Source organism: Oncorhynchus nerka, linkage group LG3 (genome assembly GCF_034236695.1).
Source record: "Oncorhynchus nerka isolate Pitt River linkage group LG3, Oner_Uvic_2.0, whole genome shotgun sequence".
NCBI classification, from domain to species: Eukaryota; Metazoa; Chordata; class Actinopteri; order Salmoniformes; family Salmonidae; genus Oncorhynchus; species Oncorhynchus nerka.
In genome coordinates this window covers 17,205,692-17,233,569 of record NC_088398.1, presented here as the reverse complement: position 1 = coordinate 17,233,569, position 27,878 = coordinate 17,205,692, and the positions used below count along the sequence as shown (strand labels likewise).

The following is a 27,878-nucleotide window of genomic DNA, read 5'->3' as shown; positions in this document are numbered from 1 at the left end:
TCAGCCCTGGTGAACACAGTGACAGCAGAACTGTCAGCCCTGGTGAACACAGTGACAGCAGAACTGTCAGCCCTGGAGAACACAGTGACAGCAGAACTGTCAGCCCTGGTGAACACAGTGACAGCAGAACTGTCAGCCCTGGTGAACACAGTGACAGCAGAACTGTCAGCCCTGGTGAACACAGTGACAGCAGAACTGTCAGCCCTGGAGAACACAGTGACAGCAGAACTGTCAGCCCTGGTGAACACAGTGACAGCAGAACTGTCAGCCCTGGAGAACACAGTGACAGCCATTGAGAGCCAGGTGGCTGAGCTGATGGCCAAGAAAATACAGGTGACGAAAATGTTTGACTTATCAGAGCTACTACATGTACGCTTCACCTGAACATGATTCAACTAATGTTAGGATGTGATCAAGCAAAGCAATGATCCAAAGCTACATCACAGTATATTGTTTTCTTGTATGCATTAATTTCTGGCCCTGGAGGCCAGAGTGTCGTGGGGGAGATCTTCGTGGGCTAAACTCTGCCTTGTCTCAGGCAGCGCATCAACTCTTCATTTAAAGGATTACAGTTTGAATTGGACAGCAGTCAATCAAATTGTGCCAGGTGAGAAAAAGTTGCACGAGGCAATGCAGATGAATGTCGGTGGGTGAATTCAGTCGTAGCCCATGGAATGATGATACACAAAATTATTATTTTCGGACATAAATACTACGCTGTAGTCAACAAAAAACAGATTGCAACTTGCAAAATATGCAGGAAGAAAATGACAGACAGTTCCAACTTTGTTACGACATTTGAAGCTACAAAGCAACCCCTACACGGTAAGTTGTGGCTAATATAGCCAACAGCTATATATAACTTTGCTTGTGTAGCATGTAGGCTAACGTAACATTAAGTCAACGAGCCTCCATACAGTCAGTCAGTGCGGGAACATGATCATTGCACCCAAGATTGAGCTACAACTGGTTAGGCAGTTGGTAGCCTAAATCCTGCCTGATGTTACTGCTGTTCCTAAAACCATTGACATACGTTAGCCTATTGTAACCACGCCTACTGTGTGTGTGTGTGTGTGAGAGAGAAGGTTGGGCGATTGTGTAACGTTAAAGCCTACATTGCCCGATTGCGCCCCATAGCGGGGGTCTTTCTCATGACTACCTGGCCTGATGACTCCTTGCTGTTCCCAGTCCACTTGGTCGTGCTCCTGCTCCAGTTTCAACTGTTTTGCCTGCGGCTATGGAACCCTGACCTGTTCACCGAACATGCTACCTTGTCCCAGACCTGCTGTTTTCAACTCTCTAGAGACAGCAGATGCGGTAGAGATACTCTGAATGATCGGCTATGAAAAGACAACTGATATTTACTACCAAGGTGCTGACCTGTTGCACCCTCTACAACCACTGTGATTATTATCATCTGACCCTGCAGGTCATCTATGAACGTTTGAAAATCTCGGCCATGTTCTGTTATAATCTCCACCCGGCACAGCCAGAAGAGGACTGGCCACCCCTCATAGCCTGGCTCTGGAGCTAGAGAAAGATGACCTGGTGTACTTAAGGCTTTCTAAGGGCTGGGGGCTGTATGATGACAATACAACCACATTGTCTTTACTGGCATCCTGCTCTTCACCACCAACCCTGCTATGGGCCGACTCCACTAGTCCCTCTCTGTCCTCCGACAGTCTTCAATAAACATGGAATGAGTGACTTTGTCCTGTCATCATCAAAGCACATTACTCAGTCATCATCACAAACATAAACCAGACGGTAGATGACATCCTGTTACCCTATTTTATTATGAGAAGAACTGAGCTGCATCAATGCTAGTAAATATTTGCCAGTAAATATCAATGCCAGTAAATATTTGATCTAACTGAGCTGTAATTTCACAAAAGCATTTATGCCATTGTTTCTGAAGCATTGGAGACCAATACAGGTTTATAAATATAAAACATTAGTGCATGAGTACAGTGTCCAGTCTCAGCAGGAGGTGTTATTGTGTTACCTGTAGGCCCAGGATGTTGAGGCTGGTGTTGCTCCGGCAGCTGATTGGTCCTTCCGTTAGAACCTCCAGAGCGTAGAGCAGATGTTCATCACGGAAACGAGAGGGCCAGCCCACCTGGAGCTCCGCCTCCCGAATACTGCTGGGACCTGAGTTATGGAGCTGAGAGAGTAAGAGGGAAAGGAGACAGAGATGAGAGGAAGAGAGAGGGGTGAGTAGAGAGGGAGTGGGAGGGAAGTAGTGAGAAGGAAGAAGAGAGAGAGTATGAGAACACCAAGCCACTCAGCTTAGCCCCTTTCCACACACTCATTAATTCTGAGGGTGGTGATGGTGAGTCACCCAAACAGGACATGGTCCCAGTGCTCCAGGCAGGAATTCTCTGAGAGAGAAACTCTGGCCGACCTAACTATAACCAGCTGGACAGACTGCAGGACAGGAGCACTGCAGCCCCAGACCCTGCAGACATCCAGCAGATGTCCCTCTTCACTGCATCTTCAACACACACACGTATAATATCTACATAGGCGTACAGAGGCCCATTATCAGCAACCATCACTCCTGTGTTCCAACGGCACGTTGTATTAGCTAATCCAAGTTTATCATGAAGATCTGGTACAACGCTGTGTACTACTCCCTTCACAGAACAGTGCAAACTGGCTCTTCAGTTTCTTGGCATGGAATAGCCTTCATTTCTCAGAACAAGAATAGACTGATGAGTTTCAGAACAAAGTTCTTTGTTTCTGGCCATTTTGAGCCTGTAATCGAACCCACAAATGCTGATGCTCCCGATACTCAGCTAGTCTAAAGGACAGTTTTATTGCTTCTTTAATTAGCACAACAGTTTTCAGCTGTCCTAACATAATTGCAAAAGGGTTTTCTAATGATCAATTAGCCTTTTAAGGGTGGACAAAATGGCACCATAGAGAGAATACTGTGTTTCAGCGAGCTCCCGTGGCATTCGTAAATGTATATTTTTACATTAATCTCCTAGCTTGAAAAGTGGTAGAATTGGCTAAATAAGTTATCCTACAATGAGTCTTGATGGCTATTTCACAAAAATATCCGACAACATGCCCAACAGAACTACTAAGAACTCGACCAAAACCACCACCCCTGTAGATGTGCATGAGGAGCTAGCTAACGTTAGCGAAGCTAACACCATTGCAGATCCAGGCACAATGGACCTGGTGATTCAAAAGATGACTGATAACATTACTAAAGTGATCGATGTTAAGATAAGAACGGTCTTGGAAGCAATAGCAGGCCATTCAGCTGAACTACAGAGGGTTGTGAAACGTGTTGTTGAGGCGGAAGGAAGAATTGCTGCAGTGGAAACGTCAACTACATCTATGGATGCTACGATAAAAGCACTTGAGAAACAGGTGCGCGAAATGGCGGAGCACATTGACGACTTGGATAATCGAGGTCGCAGATGCAATATTCGTGTTGTGTGACTCCCGGAAAATTCTGAAGGGACACGTTCAGTAAAATTCTTTGAGGAATGGATCCCTGGCTACCTACAAATGGACACTAAGGCTGGTCGTGTGAAGCTGGACAGTGCCCATCGCTCTCAAGCACCGATACCGGTCTCAACCAGCGCCCATGGCCGGTGGTTATAAAGTTCCACAACTTCACCGACAAGCAGCGCGTCATGGACGCGGCTAGAAACATTGGCTCTGATGCTAGTCAACGTAAAAGTCCAAAGATCTCATTCTTCAATGATTATTCCACTGCGGTTGTACAAAGACGCAAAGCGTTTGATGAGGCGAAGGCTCGACTCAGGAGAATGAAGATGGACTACGCGCTGTTGGATAACTTTGTTTCTTTTTGGTTGAATCTGATCATGAAACAGTGGTGTGAGTCCTCACGTACTCCGGCTCAGTAATATTCATATCTTTATTATTTTTCTTGCTAAAGTAATAGCCACTATAGCTCAGGCTGAGATATGTGTGAATCCATATTGGTGCCCAGGCTTGGTTTTAGGTGGAAGAGCCTCAATCTTCTTCTATTGATTTTCTTTTCCATACATATAAAGGATGAGGCTATTGAGCGGCAATGCAGACTTAAGAGTCTACATTGGAGAGTTGAAATCCCCTGCATGTTAGCTAGTGGGAAAACCCCCCTTTGGATCTTTACATGTTTAATTGTTGGGTTTAGTATAGTTCGAGTTCAGGGTTCATATTGTTTGTTTATGCTCGGTGAGATAGAGGAGAGTTCAACACATGGAAAAAGGTACCACCCCACTTTTACAGTAGGATCCAGTCTGGATATTGAATGGTCAAGACACAATGGCAGGTAACAGACTGCGTGTATGTACATGGAACATTAGAGGGAGCCATAACCCCATTAAAAGGAAGAAGGTACTGTCTTTTTTGTAAAAAGAAAATATTGATATTGCCCTGTTGCAAGAAACTCATTTGGATGATAAGGAGCACCTGAAATTACAACAAGGGGGGTTTGGTCAAGTGTTTTTCCTCATCATTTACATCCAGAAGTAGAGGTGTAGCAATTCTGGTGAAAAATAACTTACCACTTAAGGTCTTGAATTGTGTGAAAGATACATTTGGTCGCTTTGTTATAATTAATGGTACTTTACAAGCGCAGAATATTTCCATAATGAATATTTATTTCCCCCCTGCTCACCCCCCTGATTTCCTCACTAAGGTATTTCTAGACTTTTCAGAATTAAGCTCGGACACTGCAGTGGTTGGAGGAGATTTTAACTGCTTGTTGAACCCCCTTATTGATAAGTTTCCCAGCGGTATAGCTTCACTCTCTCCTCAAGCTAAGTCACTTAAAGCTATTTGTGATGATCTGGGGTATGCGGATGTCTGGAGAGCTTTTCATCCCTCCAACAGAGAGTTCACTTTTTTCTCTGCACCTCATGGATGTCAGACTAGAATAGATTACTTTTTTATGCCCAGGACGTCTTTGCAGTTTGTTTTATCCGCTAGGATAGGAAGCATAGTCATATCTGATCATGCTGAGGTGATCCTGGACATAAAACTCAGCGGGGCATTCAATCGGTCAAGACATTGGAGGTTGAATACAACCATTCTTAAAGACCATACATTCACATCATATTTTATTACAGAGTTTAAAGCATTTTTCTCTATTAACTCTCAATCAACAGATAACCCCTCGTTCCTTTGGGAGACCTGTAAAGCGTATGCCAGGGGTCTGATTATGTCATACACACCTACTAAGAGATGGAAAAAGCGTGAAAAGCAAAGAATGTTAGAGGGTGAATTAGGAACTAAAGAGAAGGACTACATTAAAACTCCCACTCCTGCCCTATGAAAGGAAATATCAGTCATTAGATCAACGTTAGATTCTCTCCTAACACAGGACGCTGAAAAGAAAATGAGATTTGTCAGGCAAAAGCTATATGAACATGGCGATAAGCCAGGAAAGTACTTGGCATACCTAGCTAAAAAGAGAGCTGACTCTCAGTCAATTGCTACTATTACTGATTCTGATGGTAATCATTTATATGAAAATAAATTGATAAGTGACTCATTTAAGACATTTTATACAAACCTTTATGCCTCAGAACTGCCAAAGGATGCACCCAAATTAATGGAGAACTTATTTTGTAAGATTGAGCTCCCTACTATCTCCGAAGAACAGAGGTCTCTCCTTAATGCCCCTATTACCAAGGAAGAGATAATGTTCGCAATTAAGAATCTGCAAAATGGTAAGGCCCCAGGACCAGACGGGTTTTGTAGTGAGTTCTATAAAGAGTGCCATGGCCTGATCCTTGAGCCATTCTGTGATATGTTTAACCACTCATTTTCAAATGACCAGCTTCCTCAAACGCTGAGAGAAGCCAACATTTCACTTATTCTCAAAAAGGGAAAATGTCCAGAGTCTTGTTCCTCGTACAGACCAATTTCCCTTCTGAATGTGGATAGAAAATTGCTTTCTAAAATTCTAGCCACAAGATTAGAGGATTCACTGCCACTAATTGTGAAAGGAGACCAAACTGGCTTCATTAAGGGCCGTAAATCATGCAACAATGTCAGGCGGCTTCTTAATGTAATTCAAGCCTACCAACAAAGTGCTGTGGATGGTCTTGTGCTCTCCCTAGATGCTGAGAAAGCATTTGATCGTGTGGAGTGGTCTTACCTATTATTTGCTCTAAATAAATTTGGTCTAGGGGACAACTTTATAAAATGGGTGAAAGTTTTATATGATGATCCTCAGGCTGCTGTCCTTACTAATGGGCTACGGTCAAATAGCTTCTCTATACACAGAGGTACCAGACAGGGCTGTCCTTTATCCCCTCTCCTCTTTGCACTCGTTATGGAACCACTGGCTGAGGCCATCAGGGTAACGCCTGCTATACAGGGGCTGCTCATTGGTGATGTTCACCATAAAATAAGCTTGTATGCTGATGATGTCCTGATATTCATCTCTAGTCCTGAGACTTCAATTACATCTCTTATTAATATTATTGAATTATTCAGCGAATTCTCAGGCTACAAGATTAACCTAACTAAGTCAGAGGCTATGCCACTTGGTAGCCTACACTCTGTACCTAATACTTCTCCCCCCTTCCCTTTTAAATGGTCTCCCTCAGGTTTCATGTATCTGGGTATATTTGTAACTCCTAAATTCCAGCAAATGTACAAAGCCAATTTTGTTCTCTTGTTTGATACAATAAGACAGGATCTGGAGTGCTGGAACTCTCTCCCGATTTCTTGGTTGGGTAGAATATCCCTCTTGAAAATGAACATTTTACCTAGACTACTTTACCCAATCCAAATGATCCCAGTATTACTCTCCAATAAGGTAATAAAGGATGTAAATGGATGGCTAAGTTCCTTTATATGGAGTAAACGCAAGCCAAGACTTAAGAAGGCAATATTGCAGCTGCCAAGTTCTATGGGCGGCTTGGACCAGCCCAATATCAGGTTCATTCAAATGGTGTGCCCACCTTTGTTATATTTCTGACTGGATCACAAATGATGACTCCTCTATTTGGTTAGACATTGAGACTTCTCTTTCAAAGTACCCCTTACAGGATATTTTATTTTTCAGAAGTTTCAAGTCTGTAGAAGATCACTGCAATAATCCCGTTACACTTAACACACTCAAAGTATGGAGGTCAGTTCAACGCTTCCTGGGAAGGTCCAAACTAACCTATGCTCTTACCCCAATTCTTAACAACCCAGATTTCAGTCCAGGATTGCTGGATGCTGGCTTTAATGACTTATTTGCTGATAAGATTTTATTGTCATTTGAGCAGATGGTCGAGAAATATCGACTCCCAAAGCAGGACTTTTTCCGCTTCCTACAAGTAAGACATTATATTCTGAAGAGCACCACCTTAATTGGTAACCCTGATGTGTCTGTCATTGAAAGAATGCTTTTTTTCCCACAAAGGAAAATGTCTGTAAGTCTGTTTTATGATACTTTAAGGTCCTTTTCTGCTGTCAACACACAGAGGGTGAAACAAGTGTGGGAGAAAGTATTGTCTGTTACTATTGACGAAGAGATGTGGGAGGACATTTGGAGATATGCAAAAACAATATCTATATGTAATCGTACTAGAGCAATCCAATTAAGAATAATACACAGATTGCATATATCCCCAAATCGCAGAGATGCTTTTAGCCCCACTTCCTCTTCCCCGCAGTGTCTTAAATGCAAAACTGATACAGGCACCCTAACACATTGTTTATGGTCATGTACCAAAATACAAAGATACTGGTCTGGTGTTCTGCAAGAAATTGAAAAGATCCTAGGGGTTGATCTAGAATTGGACCCAGTTTCTTTACTGTTGGGTCTCCCTGGTAGGCATGTTACTTCTGTGGGTAAAAGGAGGCTTTACAACATCCTTACCTTCGCAGCGAGGAAAAACATCCTTTTACAGTGGATTAGTGATAAGGTTCCTTCTATTAAAGATTGGCATAAGATACTATTTGAATGGGTGCCTCTGGAATATCTGACATGTACATTGCATTCTAAAACAGACCAGTTCTACAAAGTATGGGAACCTTATCTAAATTACCTAGAACCTGAGGTATCAGCTATTATGCTGCAAGGATTATCTTAGAATGGCGGGGATCTATGTATTTCAGAACTACACTGTACGTTCCATGTGTGGAACCTAACTTCTTGGTTTAAACTGAGCTTTTTTGTTTAATTTCTGTTTGTAAGTTTGTTTAAAATGTATGTATTGAGAGATGCAATGATGGGGATGGGGTGAGAGAAGCACCGAGCGGGAAGAGGAAAATGGTGTACGTATGTATGGGTGTGTGTGGTATGTATGTATGTGTGTGTATGTATCTATGTATGTGTGTACGCGTATATATGTGTATATGCATGTGTGTATGTATATGTATGTATGTGTGTGTATGTATATATATATATATATATATATGCGTAGGAATGTGTAAGTGAGTGCTGTTTTTTTTGTTCTGTGTGCTTTGTCTCTGTTGTTGTATCTCTTAATATGGGTGAAAATTATGAAATTCCAATAAAAATACTGTTACAAAAAAAAAAAATGGCCTTTTAAAATGATGAACTTGGCTTAGCTAACACAGCGTGCCATTGGAACACAGGAGTGATGGTTGCTGATAATGGGCCTCTGTACGCCTATGTAGGTAGATATTCCATTAAAAAATCTGCTATTTCCAGCTACAATAGTCATTTACAATATTAACAATATCTACACTGTATTTCTGATCAATATGATGTTATTTTAATGGACAAAAAAATTGTTTTTCTTTCAAAAACAAGGACATTTCTAAGTGACACCAAACTTTTGAACGGTAGTGTATGTCTGATTCCCCCTCGTATCCCTCCACCCCGCTCTCTCTTTCTCTCTCTCTTCCTTTATGACAGTAATTACATCTGTTCAGGAGGCCTTTGATCAGACAGCAGCCAGCACTTACAGGGCTACTGCTTTTACTGTGTGTGTATGTACCTCGTAGATGTGTGTGACCTGGGGTCCTACGTCATCCTCTTTGACCGGCTTCTCTTTGGGCTCCCAGTGAGGAAACGGAAGAACCACCTGAGAGGGATGACACACCCTGGAAAGGGAGAGAGAGAGAGATGGGAGAGAGAGAGAGGGAGAGAGAGAGAGAGAGAGACAGAGAGAGACAGAGAGAGACAGAGAGAGAGAGAGATGGGAGAGAGAGACAGAGATGGGAGAGAGAGACAGAGATGGGAGAGAGAGACAGAGAGAGAGACAGACAGAGAGAGAGAGAGAGAGAGATGGGAGAGAGAGAGAGAGAGAGAGAGAGATGGGAGAGAGAAAGAAAGAAAGAGGAGCAATAGAGAAATAAAGAAGAGAGAGAGTATGAGAACAAATGATATGAAGAACAAATTATATACAACATCCAGGACAACTTGGGGGGTGAACACCAAGCCACTCGCCACTCCGCTGCCAAACACAACTTACCCAACGCCGGTTGGACCTTAACCTCCAGCCCCCCACACCCACAGCCCCCCACGGATCACTGTCTGTTTGTGTGTACAACTGCCTTAGAACCAGCCAAGTCACTCTGGGGTCCAGGCTTTGAAGTGTGTTTGTGTGTGTGGGGGGATAGTAAAACAAGGAACATTCGGACAAGTGGGGACATTTCGTCAGAACCCACAAGGAAAAAAGCTATTTTAGGCTTGGGAGTTAGGGTTAGGGTTACAATTAGGGTTAGGGTAAGGTTTCGTTTTAGGGTTAGGGGTTAAGCTTAGCGTTAAGGTTAGGGTTAGGTTAACGGTTAGGGAAAAAAGGAGTTTGAATGGGAATCAATGTTTTGTTCCCCACAAGGATAGTAAATCAAACGTGTGTGTATGTGTGTGCAAGCGTGTGTGTGACGAAGGAGCACTAGCACTGGCTCATGTGTGCATGATTAGCAGAGATCTATTCATAGAAACATACACAGACACAACCACACTAGGCAATAGAAATACAGCAAACTAAATGAGCCTGTCTCACCTACATGGCACAAGACAAAGAGATACACTGTATGACAACAAAGTGCATCAAACACAGCAAAGATATTCTAATGTCACAGGGTTAGAGAAAAGATCAATCAGAACAGAGATGTATCACTCACCCCCTCAGGTCTAGCTGAGCTCTGGCAGAGATGGAGAGAGACAGACTGACTGGGTTGCTCTTGGAGTTGTCTTTGTTTGAACTGTAAGATAAGAGACACACATGTGTCAATAAAGATGTTTGGATGTAGAGTCTGCACCATGGCCTGACGATGTATGGTGTGTGTGCGTGTGCATGTGTGCATGTGTGCGCGTGTGAGTAAATGAGTGAGTGAGCGTGTGTTTGTGGCGAGATGAACAGTCAATGTTTTGTGTCGTCTGTTTCCCTCCGGCCATCTGTCTCGACGCTCTTTGTTTGGGAAAGCCACAGAAATCCTCAGAATTCTGACAGAGGTTCCTTTTTACAGTTATGTGTGTCACAGCTCTTCCACAGTGTGTATGTGTATTTGCATGCCTTGTGCGTGTGTGTCTGTCACCTGTGGATCTGTAGGTCAAAGTCAATGTGAGGACCGGCATCATCCAGCCTTTGGACAGCAAACCTTAAACCTACAGATACCTGGAGACAGAGACAGTGAGACAAAGACAGAAGGACAGTGAGAGAGGGACGGAGAGACAAAGGCAGAGGGACAGAGACAGAAAGAGACGATTCAAAGTCTGTGTCAGTGACATCTGTACGTGTTCAGTTAAAGCGAGCAGCCTTCTAACCCCATGTAGAGTTTCCCTTTGTTAAAGCTAACCAGAACCTGGCCATGGTGTGTGTATCTGGGTTACGTATCTGTATTGTGTGTGTGTGTCTCAGTTGGAGGATCAGTACAGATCTGTGGGCTGAGACAGACCAGATCCCTTTCCCTCTAGTCTTCAGACCCCAGTTAAACCCCCCTCAACCCTTGCTTAACTCACACCATGTGGAGGGCTTAGTTCATAACCATGATTATGATAATGGCTTCTTGCATTTGTGTGTGTGTGTGTGTGTGTGTGTGTGTGTGTGTGTGTGTGTGTGTGTGTAATAATGTTGTCATGAACAACAGGTCAGACACTAGTCAATGCCGGAAACTCTTAAACACGCGCTAAAACTACAAGGGAGAAGCCTGAGGGTGGAAACTCATTAGGACTCCAAAGTCAAAGAGACTTTATTGTACATGGCTGAGAGAAAGAGAGAGAGAGACAGACAGAGTGACCCAAATATATATCTCTCTCCCCAAATCTGGAAAACATGTATTTCCTGTCGCTTCTCTCCCATGTCTTGAACAGCACCACCACCACTATAAAACTGTCTAATCTGGATCTACTGTAAAACCCACCATAGTACAGAGACAGAGTTTGTCAAGGAAATGATCTAGTGCATCGAACAGCCATCGACCTGATCTAATGCATCGACCTGTTCTAATGCATCGAACAGCCATCGACCTGTTCTAATGTATCGACCAGCCATCGACCTCTTCTAATGCATCGACCAGCCATCGACCTGTTCTAATGTATCGACCAGCCATCGACCTGGTCTAATGCATCGAACAGCCATCGACCTGTTCTAATGTATCGAACAGCCATCGACCTGTTCTAATGCATCGACCAACCATCGACCTGATCTAATGCATCGACCAGCCATCGACCTGTTCTAATGTATCGACCAGCCATCGACCTGTTCAAATGTATCGACCAGCCATCGACCTGTTCTAATGCATCGACCTGTTCTAATGCATCGACCAGCCATCGACCTGTTCTAATGCATCGACCAGCCATCGACCTGTTCTAATGCATCGACCAGCCATCGACCTGTTCTAATGCATCGACCAGCCATCTACCTGTTCTAATGCATCGACCAGCCATCGACCTGTTCTAATGTATCGACCTGATCTAATGCATCGACCAGCCATCGACCTGATCTAATGTATCGACCAGCCATCGACCTGTTCTAATGCATCGACCAGCCATCGACCTGTTCTAATGCATCGACCAGCCATCGACCTGTTCTAATGCATCGACCAGCCATCGACCTGTTCTAATGTATCGACCAGCCATCGACCTGTTCTAATGCATCGACCAGCCATCGACCTGTTCTAATGCATCGACCAGCCATCGACCTGTTCTAATGCATCGACCAGCCATCACCCTGTTCTAATGTATCGACCAGCCATCGACCTGTTCTAATGCATTGAACAGCCATCGACCTGTTCAAATGTATCGACCAGCCAACGACCTGTTCTAATGCATCGACCTGTTCTAATGCATCGACCAGCCATCGACCTGTTCTAATGTATCGACCAGCCATCGACCTGTTCTAATGCATCGAACAGCCATCGACCTGTTCAAATGTATCGACCAGCCATCGACCTGTTCTAATGCATCGACCTGTTCTAATGTATCGACCTGATCTAATGCATCGACCAGCCATCGACCTGTTCTAATGTATCGACCAGCCATCGACTTGTTCTAATGTATCGACCAGCCATCGACCTGTTCTAATGTATCGACCAGCCATCGACCTGTTCTAATGCATCGAACAGCCATCGACCTGATCTAATGCATCGACCAGCCATAGACCTGTTCTAATGCATCGAACAGCCATCGACCTGTTCTAATGCATCGAACAGCCATCGACCTGTTCAAATGTATCGACCAGCCATCGACCTGTTCTAATGCATCGACCTGTTCTAATGCATCGACCAGCCATCGACCTGTTCTAATGTATCGACCTGATCTAATGCATCGACCAGCCATCGACCTGATCTAATGTATCGACCAGCCATCGACCTGTTCTAATGTATCGAACAGCCATCGACCTGTTCTAATGCATCGACCAGCCATCGACCTGTTCTAATGTATCGACCAGCCATCGACCTGTTCTAATGCATCGACCTGTTCTAATGCATCGACCAGCCATCGACCTGTTCTAATGTATCGAACAGCCATCGACCTGTTCTAATGCATCGACCAACCATCGACCTGATCTAATGCATCGACCAGCCATCGACCTGATCTAATGCATCGACCAGCCATCGACCTGTTCTAATGTATCGACCAGCCATCGACCTGTTCTAATGCATCGACCAGCCATCGACCTGTTCTAATGCATCGACCTGTTCTAATGCATCGACCAGCCATCGACCTGTTCTAATGTATCGACCAGCCATCGACCTGTTCTAATGCATCGAACAGCCATCGACCTGTTCAAATGCATCGAACAGCCATCGACTTGTTCAAATGTATCGACCAGCCATCGACCTGTTCTAATGCATCGACCTGTTCTAATGCATCGACCAGCCATCGACCTGTTCTAATGCATCGACCAGCCATCGACCTGTTCTAATGCATCGACCTGTTCTAATGCATCGACCAGCCATCGACCTGATCTAATGCATCGAACAGCCATCGACCTGTTCTAATGCATTGACCAGCCATCGACCTGTTCTAATGCAGCGAACAGCCATCGACCTGTTCTAATGCAGCGAACAGCCATCGACCTGTTCTAATGCATCGACCAGCCATCGACCTGATCTAATGCATTGAACAGCCATCGACCTGTTCTAATGCATCGAACAGCCATCGACCTGATCTAATGCATCGAACAGCCATCGACCTGTTCTAATGCATCGAACAGCCATCGACCTGTTCTAATGCATCGAACAGCCATCGACCTGTTCTAATGCATCGACCTGTTCTAATGTATCGACCTGTTCTAATGCATCGACCAGCCATCGACCTGTTCTAATGTATCGACCAGCCATTGACCTGTTCAAATGTATCGACCAGCCATCGACCTGTTCTAATGCATCGACCTGTTCTAATGCATCGACCAGCCATCGACATGTTCTAATGTATCGACCAGCCATCGACCTGTTCTAATGCATCGACCAGCCATCGACCTGTTCTAATGTATCGACCAGCCATCGACCTGTTCTAATGTATCGACCTGATCTAATGCATCGACCAGCCATCGACCTGTTCTAATGTATCGACCAGCCATCGACCTGTTCTAATGTATCGACCTGATCTAATGCATCGACCAGCCATCGATCTGTTCTAATGCATCGACCTGATCTAATGCATCGACCAGCCATCGACCTGTTCTAATGTATCGACCAGCCATCGACCTGTTCTAATGTATCGACCTGTTCTAATGCATCGACCTGTTCTAATGCATCGACCAGCCATCGACCTGTTCTAATGTATCGACCAGCCATCGACCTGTTCTAATGCATCGAACAGCCATCGACCTGTTCAAATGTATCGACCAGCCATCGACCTGTTCTAATGCATCGACCTGTTCTAATGCATCGACCAGCCATCGACCTGTTCTAATGCATCGACCAGCCATCGACCTGTTCTAATGCATCTACCAGCCATCGACCTGTTCTAATGCATCGAACAGCCATCGACCTGTTCTAATGTATCGACCAGCCATCGACCTGTTCTAATGTATCGACCAGCCATCGACCTGTTCTAATGCATCGACCAGCCATCGACCTGTTCTAATGCATCGACCAGCCATCGACCTGTTCTAATGCATCGACCAGCCATCGACCTGTTCTAATGCATCGACCAGCCATCAGTTCCATGCATCGACCCATCGACCTGTTCTAATGCATCGACCAGCCATCGACCTGTTCTAATGTATCGACCAGCCATCGTGTTCTAATGCATCGACCAGCCATCGACCTGTTCTAATGCATCGACCAGCCATCGACCTGTTCTAATGCATCGAACAGCCATCGACCTGTTCTAATGCATCGACCAGCCATCGACCTGTTCTAATGTATCGACCAGCCATCGACCTGTTCTAATGCATCGACCAGCCATCGACCTGTTCTAATGCATCGACCAGCCATCGACCTGTTCTAATGCATCGACCAGCCATCGACCTGTTCTAATGCATCGACCAGCCATCGACCTGTTCTAATGCATCGACCAGCCATCGACCTGTTCTAATGCATCGACCAGCCATCGCTAATGCATCGACCAGCCATCGTGTTCTAATGCATCGACCAGCCATCGACCTGTTCTAATGCATCGACCAGCCATCGACCTGTTCTAATGCATCGACCAGCCATCGACCTGTTCTAATGCATCGACCAGCCATCGACCTGTTCTACCAGCCATCGACCTGTTCTAATGCATCGACCAGCCATCGACCTGTTCTAATGCATCGACCAGCCATCGACCTGTTCTAATGTATCGACCAGCCATCGACCTGTTCTAATGTATCGACCTGTTCTAATGCATCGACCTGTTCTAATGCATCGACCAGCCATCGACCTGTTCTAATGTATCGAACAGCCATCGACCTGTTCTAATGCATCGACCAGCCATCGACCTGTTCTAATGTATCGACCAGCCATCGACCTGTTCTAATGCATCGAACAGCCATCGACCTGTTCAAATGTATCGACCAGCCATCGACCTGTTCTAATGCATCGAACAGCCATCGACTTGTTCAAATGTATCGACCAGCCATCGACCTGTTCTAATGTATCGACCTGATCTAATGCATCGACCAGCCATCGACCTGTTCTAATGTATCGACCAGCCATCGACCTGTTCTAATGTATCGACCTGATCTAATGCATCGACCAGCCATCGACCTGTTCTAATGCATCGACCTGATCTAATGCATCGACCAGCCATCGACCTGTTCTAATGTATCGACCAGCCATCGACCTGTTCTAATGTATCGACCTGTTCTAATGCATCGACCTGTTCTAATGCATCGACCAGCCATCGACCTGTTCTAATGTATCGAACAGCCATCGACCTGTTCTAATGCATCGACCAGCCATCGACCTGTTCTAATGTATCGACCAGCCATCGACCTGTTCTAATGCATCGAACAGCCATCGACCTGTTCAAATGTATCGACCAGCCATCGACCTGTTCTAATGCATCGAACAGCCATCGACTTGTTCAAATGTATCGACCAGCCATCGACCTGTTCTAATGCATCGACCTGTTCTAATGCATCGACCAGCCATCGACCTGTTCTAATGCATCGACCAGCCATCGACCTGTTCTAATGCATCGACCTGTTCTAATGCATCGACCAGCCATCGACCTGTTCTAATGCATCGACCAGCCATCGACCTGTTCTAATGCATCGACCAGCCATCGACCTGTTCTAATGCATCGACCAGCCATCGACCTGTTCTAATGCATCGACCAGCCATCGACCTGTTCTAATGTATCGAACAGCCATCGACCTGTTCTAATGTATCGACCAGCCATCGACCTGTTCTAATGCATCGACCAGCCATCGACCTGTTCTAATGCATCGACCAGCCATCGACCTGTTCTAATGCATCGACCAGCCATCGACCTGTTCTAATGCATCGACCAGCCATCGACCTGATCTAATGCATCGATCTGTTCTAATGCATCGACCAGCCATCGACCTGTTCTAATGCATCGACCAGCCATCGACCTGTTCTAATGCATCGACCAGCCATCGACCTGTTCTAATGCATCGACCAGCCATCGACCTGTTCTAATGTATCGACCAGCCATCGACCTGTTCTAATGCATCGACCAGCCATCGACCTGATCTAATGCATCGACCAGCCATCGACCTGATCTAATGCATCGAACAGCCATCGACCTGTTCTAATGCATCGACCAGCCATCGACCTGATCTAATGCATCGACCAGCCATCGACCTGTTCTAATGTATCGACCAGCCATCGACCTGTTCTAATGCATCGACCAGCCATCGACCTGTTCTAATGCATCGACCAGCCATCGACCTGTTCTAATGTATCGACCAGCCATCGACCTGTTCTAATGCATCGAACAGCCATCAACCTGATCTTATGCATCAAACTGTTATTTAAAAAAATATATATATATTTTGTTTTTATTGTAGGAACACATAGAAAGTACAAATAATGTAAAATAAAAGAACAACAAAGTAGATCGGGCAGTTACAGTGCACTTCATACCTTCATCATCATATCATCATATTAGTTACATTGACATCTTTGAATTAGACCTTTTCCATGTACGAAACCCATTTTTCCCAGTATTCTTGACCTCTCTCCTGTTGAGTTCTTAAAGCAAAGGTCATACGCTCCATGTGGTGTATTTCTTCTACAATGTCTATCCATTGTGTCACTGTGGGAGGGTCTTTTTGTAGACATTTCCTAGTTATAGCCTTTTTACTGGCTGCCAGTAGGACTTTCAAGAGGTACTTTTCTCTATTGTGTAAGTTATCAGGTATTTCACCCATGTACAAAGAAATGAATGTTTGTTCTATGTCAAATCCCATTATTTTTCCAATGTTAGATCTTATTTCTCCCCAGTAAGTTTCGATTGCGGGGCAAGTCCTAAAGATATGAGAGTGGTCTGACCCTCAATAGACCGCATTCTCTCCAACAAAGGTGTAGTGAGCCAGTCTGTTTTGATTTCAGTTTAGGTGTTATGAAGAAACGTATAACATTCTTCCAACAGAATTCTCTCCATGACCTTGAGTTGGTGGAGCTTTGTTGAGTCTCTAATATGATCAACCATGTTTCATCAGTTATTTCAATGTTAAGTTCCTCCTCCCATTTATTTTTAATATAGATTGTAGAATGTTTCTTTGAGGATTGAATACCCAAGTAGAGATTTGAAAATTGTTTTTTTGTTACTCCCCAAGTTGTATATCCGTTAGTGAATACTTGGATTAACTTTGGAGGTGCTCGAGGGTCAGTCACTTTTTATCTCCCTTAAGAAATAGTGTCAAACTTGTAGGTATCTGTAAAAATCTTGTTTATCCAAGCCATGTTTTTTTACTTAGATCCTGGAAGTTATCTAGGTTCCCATTCCTTATAATTGTACTGAATGATGTGGTGCCTTTCTGCGTCCATTGTTTAAATCTGCTGTCCTGAGTTGCAGGGATGAAGCTGGGGTCGTATGCGGGTCAACTCAGCAGTTTGATCTCTCTGTCTAAATTATTTTGCTTGACTACCCTAAACCATGTCTTCAGAGATAAATGAATCCACTGATTTTGCCTGTTGTATATTTATTTTACCATTTCCTTATTTCCAAAACTGACTGTATGGGTATCTCTGTCAAAGTAGTCTTGATGTCTTTCCATTTGGATTCGTATTCTGAATTGCACCAACACACCAGAGGTCTCAATTGGGCTGACACATAATAATCTTTTAGGTTTGGTAAGGCCATACCCCCCCAGTTTTTGTACAACAACTGTAATGTTGTAGATCTAGTTCTTGGTCTCTTACTGTTCCAGATAAACCTTGATATCCGTTTATCCCATTCCCTCAACTGTTTAGGCGGGATTTCTATGGGCAGTGATTATAACAAATACAGTAACCTTGGCAGGATGTTCAGTTGGATTGTTTCAATTCTACTACTAAGATCTAAGGGAAGTGAATTCCACCTATAGGTCATCGTATATTTTCTTGTTGATGTGATCGTAATTCATGCAATAAAGTTTGGGTGTATCTTTTGGTAGATATACTCCCAGATATTTAATGGATGAAGAGGTCCAGGTGAAGTTATACCTACTCTTCAGCTCTTCCTGTGGGGTATAATTATATGCTAGGGCTTGGGTCTTGTGTACGTTAAGCACATACCCTGAATATGTTCCAAATGTTTGTAAAACATCCATCAATCTAGGTACACTTGAGCCTGGGTCTTTAAGGAATAACAGAACGTCATCAGCATACATGCATATCTTATGTTCACTGTCTCTTATTGTTATTCCCTCTAAGGTTGGGTCCTGTCTTATTGCCTGTGCTAATGGTTCGAGGTACAAGGAGAAGAGCGTGGGTGAAAGATTACAGCCTTGTCTTGCCCCTCGCTTTAATTTTATCATTCGTGTCAAATGTCCATGTATCTTTATTCTAGCGGTCGGACATGAATACAGTGTTTTGATGCACTGTATCACTTCTTTGTTGAAACCAAATCTTTCCATAATTTAGAATAGGTAATCCCATCCCACTGAATGAAATGCTTTTTCTGCATCTAGGCTGATTAATATTGCACTTGTCTTATTCTGAGTAATGTGGTCCATGACATGTAGTGTTCTCCTTATGTTGTCCTGTGTCTGCCTATTTTGTATGAAACCAGTTTGATCTCCGTCAATCAATTCTGGGATTATGTTCTTCATTCTTTTGGCTATTATTGATGCATATAGTTTATATTCTGTGTTAAGAATTGTGATAGGTCTATATGAACTGCACTCTTTCTTATCTTTACCCTCTTTTGGGATTACTGATATGATGGCCTCTCTCCATGACGGTGGGAGACCCCCCTCCCTCAGAGTCCAGTTAAAACAGGCCTTAAGTAGAGGTGCTAATTGTTCTCTGAAGGTCTTGAACCATTCTGAAGGGAAGCCATCCGTGCCTTTTTGTTGAGATATTGCTTTATTAATTTCTTCTAAAGTTAGTCTATCATTTTGCTCTGTCCCAATTGAGGGGTGATCACGTGAGTTCAAAAAGTGCTCTATTGTCTGTGCATCTGCCTTCTCTGGTTGCTTGTACATATTTGTGTAATATGATTCAAATGCATTCTGTATTTCATCTAATTTGCATGTGATCTTTTTTGTTTTGGGGTCTTTTATTTTGAAAATGGTATTCTGTGCTTGTTGTTTCCTGAGTCTCCATGCTAGTAATTTGGTTGCCTTTGAGCCTGGTTCATAATATCGTTGTTTCAGGAACCTAAGCTTTTTCTCTACTTCTTCTCTATAAATCTGGTCAATTTCCTGTTTTACCTTTTGAATCTCTCGTAATATAAGAGGGTCTTTGTATTGACTATGAGATCGTTCTAAGTTTCTTAGGGCTTCTTGTAATTTCAGCCGTTTCTGTGCTTTAATCCTTTTCTTGAGAGATGATGTGGCTATGATCTTCCCTCTAATAACCGCCTTAGCTACATCCCACAATATAGCAGGAGATACTTCCCCATTATCATTATTCTCCAGATAGATGTTCAATTCTGTCTTTATTGATTCATTGAATGCTGGATCATTCAGCATGCTTGTATTAAGTCTCCATATAGTATTTATTGGTTTGCTATCAAGGTGTAGAGTAAGGTAAACATCCATTAAGTCGCTCTGCCCGATCCTACAATCCTTAAGCCTGTGTCTTTCTGCACTGTACATAAAAAAGTAGTCTAACCTGGAGTATTCAGTGTGGCGGGCTGAGTAAAAAGTATATTACTTTTCGGTATTGTGGGTGTCACGCCATACACCGAGCAGTCCTAGACCCTGCAGTATCCTATTGATCTTTTTGGCAACTAGGCTTATTTTCCTATTTTGAATGGTGCTGTCCAATTTTGAGTTTGTGTTAAAGTCCCCTCCACAGATAAGAGTGCCAGTGCTTTCTGTGTCAATTAAATGAAACACCTTCCTGTAGAAGACCATTTCACTCCCTGGGGGTGCGTATACATTAAATAATGTAACTTCCTGTAGAAGACCATGTCACTCCCTGGGGGTGCGTATACATTAAATAATGTATCTTCCTGTAGAAGACCATGTCACTCCCTGGGGGTGCGTATACATTAAATAATGTAACTTCCTGTAGAAGACCGTGTCACTCCCTGGGGGTGCGTATACATTAAATAATGTAACTTCCTGTAGAAGACCGTGTCACTCCCTGGGGGTGCGTATACATTAAATAATGTAACTTCCTGTAGAAGACCGTGTCACTCCCTGGGGGTGCGTATACATGAAATAATGTAACTTCCTGTAGAAGACCATGTCACTCCCTGGGGGTGCGTATACATTAAATAATGTAACTTCCTGTAGAAGACCATGTCACTCCCTGGGGGTGCGTATACATTAAATAACGTAACTTCCTTGTTATCCAGTTTACATTTAACAAGTATAAATCTACCCTCCTTGTCTTTTACTTCTGACATAAACTCAAAATTAACTGAATTTGGGATCAAGATTGCAACTCCCCTTCTACCCATTTTGTAAGAAGAAAAAAAAAAGTGTTCCTATATCCCATTTTCTTGAGTTTCTCGTGTTCAGGTGGATAAGTGAGTTTCCTGACAGAATAGTATGTCACCACTCTCCCGTTTCATCTCTGCTATTACCTTACTGGTCTTGAGGTCACTCCCCAGTCCGTTCACATTGAGACTTATGACCTTAAATTCCCCATGATGCATCGATATAAACAAAAATCCTGTGCACCATATCTGCCTGCTTATCATGAACCTAAAAATGAACGAAAAATCAAGAACGATAATAAAGTAAACCAAAGTGGGAAAATACTTTGGTATTAGGACTCCCATGTCAGAGGACTGTCTCTTGCCTCTGGGGTTTGAGGGGCTGAGCCTGTCCGCAGGATGGGCCCCTCGCTCAGATATGAAAATGCGTGACGTAGTCACAAACAAGACCTGGTGGAACCGAAAATAATAAGGGTGGCTATTTCGTCGTTTATACACATCGGTTAATTACAAGTGAAAACTATTTTGGTCATGCGTGCATATCATGAATCCTCCCCTTGATATGCCCTTCTGTCACCCCGTTGTCAATGTGTCGCCCTGTTGTGTCGCCCTGTTGTCAATCCTTAGCTAATATATATGTTATTAACATGACGCTACTTAGTGTGTTCATAAAGAACACATGCTTTTGGCTACTCACCCTTGTTCAGCATTGGGGGAAAATAGGGGATATATTTTACCTATTGCAATGTCAACCGTAGCAACCCAAAGTCTTAACAGCTCGCGGTAACTATTCATTCTGTTAAATCTGATTCAGTGTTTTACATCTTCCCGTTGGGAATGCCTGAGTCTCTCTCGGATGTGAACGTCCTCTCGCCGAGATGGTTTCCCTCTTTCTCCATGACCCTGCTTGTCGACAACGATCCATGGGAGAGCTTGCTCGAGTCTTTCCGCTGGTAATGTCGCCTTTCTCCTGGCGGTAAACTCCACTGGGAAGCCCCTTGACTTCAGGTCCTCAGCCGCCTCGTCTGCATGCTCGTATGTAATCAGGCCATTTTCCAGAAATACCCACATTTTTGCCAGGTATTGTGTTTGGAAGCGAATACCCTTCTCTTTAAGTGCTTTCTTAATGGGGGTGTATTCTTTCCTTCTTTTCAGTATCTCTCCCGCGTAGTCATGATCAAAGAACACTCGTTGGCCTTGGAAGTTAACAGGCTTTTTCCAGATTGCATGCAAGACTTTCTCTTTGACTGAGAATTTTAGGAACCGTACTACTATGGATCTTGGTGGTGCACGGCTGGGGGGTTTTGAGGCCAGAGCTTGGTGTGCTCTCTCGATTCCCAGGTCAGTGTCGTCTTCAAGTATGCCCTTGAATAGACCCTCCACGAAGTTGGGCATAGTCTTTTTCTGCGCCCTCTACTGTGTTATAAAGTCTAATGTTGTTTCGAGGTGAGAAACCTTTGAGTTCTGTCACTTTTTCCTGTAGTGCGTGTTGGCTTTTCAGTGACTGTTCAAGTACTTCCTTGACTGCAGAGTTCCATGTGTCCGTTTCCCCAATGCGCTGTTCTGCGTCCCCCATTCTTGTAGATATGCTGTGAAGTTCTAATTTGTTTTCTTCCAGTTTCTGGTTAATGTCCTGCTTTAACTCATTTAGTTCTATTCTTACATCTTCTCGAAGTTCCTCTCCTAAGCCTGTGAGCGTCTCGCGCAATTCCTCCTTCATCACCTCACGAAATGAGGGTTCTTTTGCTGCTGCTGCTATCTTATTTGCGCTAGCATTAGCCATTTCAGGTTTGTCGACGATTATATCTTCTGCTGTTGTTGTAGCTCCTATTTTCCCCTTTTCCATTTTGCGTAAGTTATTATTATACTCAGAGTAAATACTTGAATTTAGCGGGGGAAATACCCAACCGATGTGCAGTACGAAAAACTAGGCGGCCATTTCCGAAGATGCGTCACCGGAACACCACATCGACCTGTTCTAATGCATCGACCAGCCATCGACCTGATCTAATGCATCGACCTGATCTAATGCATCGACCAGCCATCGACCTGATCTAATGCATCGACCAGCCATCGACTTGATCTAATGCATCGATCAGATCTAATGCATCGACCTGATCTAATGCATCGACCTGATCTAATGCATCGACCAGCCATCGACCTGATCTAATGCATCGACCAGCCATCGACCTGATCTAATGCATCGACCAGCCATCGACCTGATATAATGCATCGACCAGCCATCGACCTAATCTAATGCATCGACCAGCCATCGACCTGATATAATGCATCGACCAGCCATCAACCATGGCTCTGTGACTGTTCTCAGAGAAGGGATGTAAGAGAAGGGATTGACACTGTCGACCAAACTAACAGATAGGTATCTATTTGTTTTTCTGGCCAGTGAGACCTCTAATTGCTCTAAGGCTATATATGGTGTTCCACAGGGCTCTGTACAGGGGCCATTTCTGTTCACATTGTACATGCTGACTGTCTGGCAGAGGTGGCACAACAGGCCCCAGAGTGGTGTAGCGGAAGACAAAATTCTGAGGCCCTTCATTTTTCCTGATCTGGTAACTTAACCAGGTAAAACTCTGGACCTTATACGGTATGACGTGATTCATCTGTTTAATATGGGCTATGATGGGACCAGAGTTTTTCTAATCAGGTCACATGGTTTTAAAAAACTGCTGGCCTTGGGGAGGATGAAAACCCTGTCAAACTGCAGCAACCTTGTACTTGTTCATATGAATTATATTTTAAAGAAGGACTAGGGGGGTCCTATAGACAGACACTGAGAAAGAAACATGATTGGACAATAAAACACAGGGGTGAGCTTGCTTTATGTAGGTTTGCATCATGTAGTTTGCATTATTGTGTTTATATGTTATATTATTGTGTTTATATTTCACAAACAAATGGGCTATAAATAGCCTACACAACATTACCTGCTTCGTTTACCCTGGCCAGAGGAAAAGGGCCCATAGTGGACTAGACTATGCAGCTGCTGTTAGTATTCTACAGTTGATCAGACCGAAAAATTGTCTCGTTTCCATGCAACACATCATGTCAGCTCGCTAATGTTTAGGAAGGCTGCTCCATTTATGTAAGAGTTTTTGCTTGTGTCTGTCGGGAGTGATGTGTTATCAGCTTGCTAAATAAATACCAGAGGAAAGTGGAGAGCGCCTTGAGCTTTATGCCAGCCTGCGGGACCTGCGTTATCCATTCATCTGATTGGTCAAGACACACAAAGAGCCTGTAGCAGCACTCCAATGTGCAGTCTGCATTTTAGAGGCTTGACTCAAAAATATTAGAATGAGAAAAAGATACGTTCAAAATGGTCTACAAGCGTTATTCCGGCTGCATGATTAGTAAGTGTGTGTGTTTATTATATAAAAGCTCATGAATTCCTATAGGTCCAAAGGGGCAAGGGTAAGTATGTATGGGACACATCTGGTCTGAAGGAGAGCTGACGTGCACACACGCACACAAACACACACACTCTTCAACCCCTTGGAGCCCTCTAAAGCCGCGCCCCAGAAGTGAAATATGATCACATAATTGATTTATCAGAATGCTGTGTGTCGCTTCTAGAGCTAACAAATACCGCTCTCAGGCTCACAACACACACACTTATGCACATAGCCAAGTATACACACACACACAAACACATACACACACAAACACACATGCACGCCCAGACAGACAGACTGGTTACAGAAACACAGGGTAGAGTTACATGTCGGAAGGGACCACTCTTTACTTAACAAAGCCTGTGCTTCCTGGATGTGTCATGCAAGGGACGAACGGATTAACACACACAGAAATACCCACAGACAGCTTCAGAGTGTGGGACTCAGTGGGGCACGGGGTATCTGGGTGATCAATCACCATGGTAAATATCAATCAGCACCGCTGTATCTGATTGACAGCTTCCTGTTTGGACAGGAAGTGGATGTTTCCAAGTAAAGGGGAGGTCAGTGTGGGGGCATGTACGTGTGTGTATTCTTTGTGTGTTCATTTGTGTGTGTGTGTGTGTGTGTGTGTGTGTGTGTGTGTGTGTGTGTGTGTGTGTGTGTGTGTGTGTGTGTGTGAACTTACTTCTGTTCCAGCAACCATAGGGTTCCCCAGGTCACACACCACCAGTCTGGAGTCATTCACCATCCTGTACTCACAGTTCAACCTGGATAGAGACTGGAGAGGAGAGGAGGGCAGGCAAGAAGAGAGGAGGTGGAAGGGAGAGGGTGGAAGAGGAAGAGAAGTGATATGTGGGGGAAGGGAGGAGAGGAAGAGAGTGATGAATGTTCTGACAGTAACAACCTCATCCATCTTAGTGCCCCATTACTCTCTATCTCTCACAAACAAACACACTATGAGTCCTCTAGAAAAAAAACTGACATTGTCAACGGGATGTAATGTAATGGTAAAGAGGTCAGCAAGGCGGTAGGGTCTAGTTGAGCTGGGCTAGCGTCAGTGTGGGGGGTGGTAGTGTGTGTGAATGTGTGTTCTCACCTCTATCCTGCGTTCCACTCCTATGTAATCAGCCTCAGGGGGTAGGAGTGTGTGTAGCTCTGTCTCATATGCCCCCTCTCCTTTGTTAACCGCGTTTATGGTCAACATGACCAGGTTGTCATCCCCGACCACCAGCTCTGTACGGTCCCTGTATTTGTGTGTGTCCAGGAGAGAGAAAAAAACAAGTCAATACTATGTCAAACAGTAGAGGTCAGAATATGTGTGTGTGTCAGTCAGAGGAGAATGACAGGGTGTTTTTGTTGGGCTGCCATGGCGATAGCATACAGATGGAAACACACACACACACACAGGCCTCACTACACGCTTGCTAATGTAAACAATCAGAGAGTAAACCTCTCTCCTTGCACACTGTAACACAGTCCTACACTTTGTTTGGGTGTGTGTGTGTGTATATGAATGTGTGTGAGTGTGAGTATGTACATATGTTGAAAGTTTACAGGTTGACAAGGACTTTTCTGAATCTTCCCAACATGCCTCACTTGACAGGGCAGGGCACAACACACACCACAAGGCGTAACACACCCCTATATCAGTAAGGTTACTTAACTGCTGTATTTAAATGAAACTGTAACTGATTCATGTTGACGTATATGCTACATATGTTAGATACAGTACATACTTACATGCTTGCAGACAGCTGGAGGTCTGGAATACACTCGTTGTCTTCCCCACAGTCCAGCAGAATATACGCCTGAGAAATAAAGGAGAGAGGGATTGGGAGAGGGATGGGGGAGGATTTAGGTCTAGTCTAACAGTACTCATATGCTGTAAGTGGTCTTGATTGGATGAGAAAGAGAGCCCATACACACACACACCTGTTCCTGCAGGAAGGTACTGCTGTAGCGGTTGAGGATAGGGGGGAGGTCCAGGTTGGAAGGAGGGGCTAAACTGTAGTTCAGAGCCAATGAGATGGGAGTCAATTTATCCCTAAATTCATCCTCCTCCTGAGAGTGACAGAGAGAGAAGGGGGGTGGGGGGGGGAGAAACCATGTAACAGAAAGTTTGTTCACTATAACACAATAACGGGTCCAAAAACAGGTTCAGCTGAGTTGGCAGATATTTTGAGAGGATCTTGTCCAAACACAGCAAGGACGGAGGCCTCAATTTAAAAAAAAAAAACTAAAATCCATTATTTGGCAGTGGAGTGTGTTTGACTTACTCGTAGGTAGACCGTGTAGTTCAGGCAGGAGTGTGGACGGCTGTGGCCAAGAGTTAGGACCCCTGTGTGCTGGGGCTGATGGGAATCCAGGAAATGAACTCTTTTTACTCCGCCCCTCACACCTTTCAGCCAATCCAGTTGCAGCTCTGCATTCAAGACTGGGAGAGGTGGGCGAGAGAGGGGGATGGAGGGAGAGAGTGAGGAGGGGTTCCATATGGTCCCATCCTGTGTGGAAGTGTGTGTGTATTCTCATCTGGTGTGCAGGAGGGAACCCTGTGTATTGTCTACTTTATCCCTTTTAGATTCAACAGAGCATCATTAGCCAGTGGAAACAATGCATTCATACATTCATATAGTCAGCATCTCTAACACTAACTTATACATAAACCTCTACCTCCCCCCTCTTCATCCCCAGTCAGAGCTACTTACCTACAGAGTCTGGGATCCCCACACCGCTCACCTTTGCACAAATATCTACCCTGAGACTGGATAACAGAGAGAGAGAGGTAGAGACACATGGGAGATTGAGACAGGATAAAAACATTTCTCTTCTGTATATATGTCTGTGTGTGTATGTGTCAATATGTGTTTGTGTGTGTGTGTGTATGCGCTCATTAGATTCCAGGATATTAATGGTGCAAGTCTCCCTCTGTAGGAGTTACTTTCCTGTTCCTGATAGGAGGGACAATAACACACACACACACACACACACACACACACACACACACACACACACACACACACACACACACACACACACACACACACACACACACACACACACACACACACACACACACACACACACACACGCGCGCGACACACACACAACACATACTGGGGTTCTCTAGCAGTGAAATGCCTGTCAACCAGAACCACTCAGGACAGAACAATGATTAGAACAAAAACTTCCTCTTTACCGCTCGTCCTCTCAGTCTCCCCAAAACCACCAGAAAAACAACTCAACTGGCAAAAGCTCTCAATAAAACAATTATTCAATGAAAGAAAAAGCAACAGTCCCAGACAGTCCTAAAAACTCCCTAATAGTACATGTGTTGTTGTGTCCTGTCTCGTTCCTCCAGCCAGTCTGATGGTTAATTTCAATCAGCCGTGTTTGTTTTGACTGAATTCCACAATTTAGTGTTGTCTGTCAATCTGCCCAAACGCACCATGTCTCTGTCCCTGCCAACACACATAGCCTATAAAGCACCCTATTGGTCTTACGTCTGTCACTCACTAGGTTACCATGGTGTAGGGTTTCTGGAAAGGTAGGGCATGTGTGTGACTGCTTGTGTGGGTGCG

The 27,878-nt window shown here is 44.2% G+C and overlaps 1 protein-coding gene across 1 annotated transcript in view; it reads right to left on the bottom strand.

Annotated features, from left to right (window-relative positions):
• The window catches only part of LOC115114100 (integrin alpha-8-like), a 71,487-nt gene that overhangs the window by 6,994 nt on the left and 36,615 nt on the right, over positions 1-27,878 (bottom strand). Inside the window, exons 16-25 of the mRNA XM_065008966.1 lie at positions 27,006-27,061; positions 26,577-26,734; positions 26,233-26,361; positions 26,041-26,108; positions 25,397-25,544; positions 24,986-25,078; positions 10,483-10,562; positions 10,069-10,149; positions 8,937-9,042; positions 2,006-2,164 (exon numbers count right to left, since the gene is read on the bottom strand). Of these exons, the coding sequence (XP_064865038.1) occupies positions 2,006-2,164; positions 8,937-9,042; positions 10,069-10,149; positions 10,483-10,562; positions 24,986-25,078; positions 25,397-25,544; positions 26,041-26,108; positions 26,233-26,361; positions 26,577-26,734; positions 27,006-27,061 (1,078 nt within the window). The remainder of the gene's footprint in view (positions 1-2,005; positions 2,165-8,936; positions 9,043-10,068; positions 10,150-10,482; positions 10,563-24,985; positions 25,079-25,396; positions 25,545-26,040; positions 26,109-26,232; positions 26,362-26,576; positions 26,735-27,005; positions 27,062-27,878) is intronic.